The sequence below is a fragment of the Vipera berus genome (assembly GCF_964194415.1).
Source record: "Vipera berus genome assembly, chromosome: 2".
NCBI lineage: Eukaryota > Metazoa > Chordata > Lepidosauria > Squamata > Viperidae > Vipera > Vipera berus.
In genome coordinates this window covers 278,786,851-278,791,850 of record NC_138203.1, presented here as the reverse complement: position 1 = coordinate 278,791,850, position 5,000 = coordinate 278,786,851, and the positions used below count along the sequence as shown (strand labels likewise).

The 5,000-nt window shown below is 46.8% G+C and overlaps 2 protein-coding genes across 6 annotated transcripts in view; both read right to left on the bottom strand.

Annotated features, from left to right (window-relative positions):
• The window catches only part of LOC308661196 (uncharacterized protein), a 118,797-nt gene that overhangs the window by 35,699 nt on the left and 78,098 nt on the right, over positions 1–5,000 (bottom strand). The window lies entirely within an intron of this gene.
• LOC308661208 (uncharacterized protein) overlaps positions 72–5,000 on the bottom strand; it is a 259,267-nt gene continuing 254,338 nt past the window's right edge. For 4 of the 5 annotated variants that reach the window (XM_081316081.1, XM_081316082.1, XM_081316079.1 and 1 more), the window contains one exon: positions 72–2,938. In XM_081316081.1, the coding sequence (XP_081172207.1) occupies positions 1,436–2,848 (1,413 nt within the window). In that variant the 5' untranslated portion in view covers positions 2,849–2,938 and the 3' untranslated portion in view covers positions 72–1,435. The remainder of the gene's footprint in view (positions 2,939–5,000) is intronic. The other variant, XM_081316080.1, reaches the window with a different exon arrangement.

Below are 5,000 nucleotides of genomic sequence, written 5' to 3'. Positions count from 1 at the left end.
AACTGCCTTAAGGGGTGCACCTATTATTTAGAGAGGTATTGTTTAAAACAGAAACACCATGAATGTAGGTAATACATTCCTTTTTAATCACAGAAATTCTCCCCAACAACAGTTGTAAATTCCACATTAACATCCTTCTTGATTTCATCCCACGCAGCATAATTATTTTGACATACAATTTGTATTTTTTTAAAATAATGCCTAAGTTTCTTACTGTTGCCTCATTCCTTCAAAACACTTTTCCCCGTGCATTCCACTTCCTCTCCCATCTTCAAATTTTGTTTGCCATCAACTGTTAATTTTAAAACCAGGTAAGGACCAACACAAAAATATTAATTTTTCCATTGATACTTTTTTTTAATCCCATTTATATCCCGCCCTTCTCCGAAGACTCAGGGCGGCTTACAATCTAAGCACAAATCAATGTGCTTAGCAATAGCCTTCATTCTATGTGTATGCCTGCTTATTAGGGCTTTCAGCCCCCCCCCCAAGCGGCATTATTACAATGTCAGCTTAATTGCCCTCAACAATCTGGCTCCTCATTTGACCTACCTCGGAAGGATGGAAGGCTGAGTCAACCTTGAGCCTGGTGGGACTCGAACCTGCACTAATTGCAGGCAGCTGGTGTTACTTAAGGAGGCATTAGCCCACTGCTCCACCAAGGCTGTTCCTTTGTTCCTTACCAAACGTTTTCCAAAATTACGCCTGAATTATCAGCAAATGCTCTTCTTTTCCCCAGGCTTCACTCTGCGGTGCTGTAGGATATTTATTCCGTGATTCTATTTATTTCCTAGATTTGTTAATCCTGCCCTACTCCAAAAAGGCTCTCGGTCACTCAGCACAAACTCTTTCTCTCTTTGCAGTTTTTCTCCGAGAAGCTCCTGATTTTTAACTGGACCCCAGACTTGCCTTAACCCCATCTTGCCAGACCCAGGGACCCTCCCTTTCACTGTGCTTGTCTCAGCTAAGAAGCCACCCCTGCCCACTCTAGGAAAGCTTGGCAGTGCTGGATGGGAGACCACCAGGAGGTCTTTGGGCTATGGGCTGGCTGGGAGGTAAATACATATTCAAGAGGAAAATGGGATCTCCCTGTCATTATAGATGCAAAGAAATCACAAGGCAATTTCATCTGAGGCGTCTAATCGGAGTTTCCTCCTTCTCTTCTGGACCCCAAAATCTTAATATCCAAAATGAAAAGTAAAAAAAATCAGAAATAAAATTTTGATTTCTCCTGAAGCATTTGTGGAATCTCTCCTGTGTGGATGCTTTGGTGCACAAATAGCACAAGAAACTGGGACAAAAAATTGCCACGCTGGTTTCCCGATTGTGAAGGTTTCCCCACACCAAAAAAACTGTAGGATTTCCCTTCTGGGACTGTGTGATGTTGCTGGTGAATTATAAGATGTGACGTTTAAAAAAGTGTTTTCCACATCCTTCACAACTGAAGGGGTTTGTCTCTACGATGGACTTTCTGATGCCTTTTTAGCTGAGATTTACAAGGAAAAATTTTCTCACACTCTGCACACTTGTAAGGCGACTCCCCTGTGTGACTTCTGGTGTGCCTGCGAAGTAATGAAGTTCGGGCAAAACATTTCCCACACTCCGGACATTTGTAGGGTTTCTCTCCAGTGTGGGTTCGATGATGCATCAAAAGAGAATCTTTCCGAGAAAAACATTTATTGCACTCCAAGCATTTATGGGGCTTGTCTCCTATATGGATTTGGCTGTGACGTATGAGGGAACATGAATGAGCAAATGTTCTCCCACAGTCTAAACATTTGTAGTTTCTCTCCCCTGTGTGAGTTTCCACATGACTTCTAAGGGCAGATGCAGTGTGATAAAACCGTCCACATTCGATGCATTGATATCGCTTCTCCCCTGTGTGGGTTTCATGATGTCTGCAAAGGTTCCTCTTCCTTACAAAACATTTTCCACATTCTAGGCACCTGTACGGCTTCTCTCCTGTGTGGACTCGGCGATGGCTTCCAAGGTTCTCTTTTTTGGCAAAGCATTTCCCACACTCCCCACATTGATAGGGTTTCTCCCCTGTGTGGATTCTCTGATGAACCTGAAGCTCTGTTCGAGTAAGAAAACCTTTCCCACACTCCCCACATTCGTAGGGTTTCTCCCCTTTGTGCCTCTTCCGGTGTTTCTGAAATTCAGAAGAATGTACAAATCGTCTCCCACACTCTGGGCATTCATAGGGTCTCTCTCCGGTGTGACGTCTCTGGTGCTGCACCAGGTATGATTTCAAGGTAAAACATTTCCCGCATTCGAGGCACTTTTCGTTTTTCTCCCCTGTGTGTGTTTTCCAATGCTTCCGAAGAGCTGAACTCTCGCTGAAGCATTTTCCGCACTCAAAACACCTGTAAGGTTTTATTCCTGCATGAATCTTCTCGTGGGCCCTAAGCCCGCCCTTCTGAGAAAAGCTCTTCCCACATTCCCAACACGTGTAAGGTCTCTCCCCCGTGTGAATTCTCTCGTGGATTTTAAGTCTTCCTATTTGCAGAAAAGATTTCCCACATTCCAGACACTGATAAGGTTTCTCCCCAGGCTGGATTTTCCGATGCATAAGAAGCTGTGACGTTTGAGGGAAACACAAGTCACACTGCTCACATTTATAGGGCTTTAGTCTGCGAGGGCTTCTGGGATCTCTGGCACCTTTTCCGAAAAGGGATTTCTCACCTTCCAAACCTTTACTGGATCCGCTTCCCACATGGAACTTCCTCTGGGTCAAGAGGAGGGATCGGCGAGCAAAGGATTTCCCACACACCGAGCATTCATGGGTTCTTTCGTGGTTTTCCAAAGTGCTGCTTGTGTCCGACGGGGCATCCAAGAGTTGCTCCATGTCTTTTGGCAACTGCTACCTTGCGCCGATTTTCTATTATCTGTTGATAGTTGGCTTGCAGGTCAATCTTTAGTCACCATTGTTTTCCTGCTGGTGGAACAAAAAAGAAGAGGAGAATAATATTTCTTTTTCAGAATGGTAAAGAGTCACAAAATTTTAGCCTTCTAAGGGAGCATGAAGGTCTTCCAGTCCAACCCTCTGCAGTGGTCAGAGGTCCGCAGGACACCCCAGACAAAATCTCCATTGATTTGGTAACGCCACATCCCCTCGGAGGCAAACTCGCCTGCTTTTCATTGACTCTTTCTTTTCCTCCTTGGTTCTCGCCCTATGACGAGGTGAAAAAGAAGCTCTGAAACTTTAGGCAGTCCTCAACCTAGGACGAAAATCGGGACTGGAATCTTGGTGGTTCAGTGAAGTAGTAATTATGTGAGGGGTCAGATGGCCACTTCACTTACAGCCACAATCCCACACTCCTGCTTACAATCCTTCAGGGTTCTAAAGTGGAAGAAGGCCCAGGCAAAGGATGTGGGGGTGTCTGGGGGGTGGGGCTGGTCCTGGAGACAAGGCACAGGTCACCCATGCATTTGGGGGTGATGGAGTGGGATGGACAGCTGTGTTCTGTACCAGCCTGCTACCGGCCCTGCAGAAAAGGCAGGGACAACCCCTTTTTCAAGAAGGCAAGAGGCTGGAATTACGCCTGCCAAATTTATTACTACAAAAACAAACGGAACAAGACAAACCAAGAAACAGGAGCTTTAAGAAACATGAACTATCCGAGCGGTTGCCTTCAGCAAACCAGCCCTCCCAGACATTCCCCTTATATAGAGTTCAGGGCGTGGCTTCTCTCTGCCTCCTTCCAAGAAGCCCCATTGCCTTCCTCTGTTTACTCCTAATTGACTGCCTCCTGCGTTGGGCGTCCTTGAACAGGGCCAGCTGTGGGTCATCTTCATCCACACTGTCAGGCTCACACAGCTGGGTCTCCGTGGTGACCAAGTGGGAGGGGCCTGACTGAGGGCTCTCATCAGCAAGATCTTCAACCCCCTCAGCAAGGTCTTCAACACCCCCCTCCTCCTCCTCTGAGTCATCCGACCCAACTGCCGAACCCACAGGCTGACCCTGAATCACAACAAGCTGTATCCACCCATGGAAGTCTGAGTCACCCTATCCAGGCCATGGAAAGCAGCCCTGATTGACAGCAATGACCGGGCTGGGCCTTAAGTGGAGGCCTAGAGCCTTCAGCCATTTCAGCCAGTGGCCACTGACCCTAGGACCGGATTTTAGCCAGCATCACCACTGCCACTGAGAAATGCGGCCTTAATCCCCATACTGGAGGCCTTTGCACCCTTACACCTTTCTCCAACCTGCATGTTCCCTACCGTTTCCAAGCAAGGTGTCCCAAACCATCTGTAAGCTTCTCCAGGACCCCCTGAAGTCAAACGTGGCCTGTGCTGGGACTCACATGGCCTCTCCTGCCCACTTCAGACAACCCCACATTCCTTACCTGGGACTCATCTGCTTAAGGACATGTGAAATCGCTTAACAGCCACATCTAAGAGGACAGGATTGCAGTCACTGAGCCAAGCTCTCACCTGACAGCTTGTAAACCAGGTAATCAATGACCAAAGGTTCCAGTGCCAACTGTGGTCATAGGTCCCAGACAAACTATGTGAAATTGTGGACAATCACTTCAATATGAGCCAGCAGTGTGCTGCAGCTTCCAAAAAAGCCAACACAGTGCTAGGCTGCATTAACAGAGGGATAGAATCAAGATCACATGAAGTACTGATACCACTTTAAAATGCCTTGGTAAGGCCACTGCATCCAGTTTTGGTCACCACGAGGTAAAAAAGATGTTGAGACTCTAGAAAGAGTACAGAGAAGAGCAACAAAGATGATTGGGGGACTGGAGGCTAAAACATATCAGGAACCGTTGCTGGAATTGGGTATGTGTAGTTTAATGAAGAGAAGGATGAGGGGGACATGATAGCAGTCTTCCAAATATCTCAGGGGTTGCCCCAAAGAAGAGGGAGTCAAGTTATTCTCCAAAGCGCCTGAAAGCAGGACAAGAAGCAATGGATGGAAACTAATCAAGGAGGGAAGCAACCTAGAACTAAGGAGAAACTTCCTGACAGTTAGAACAATTAACCAGTGC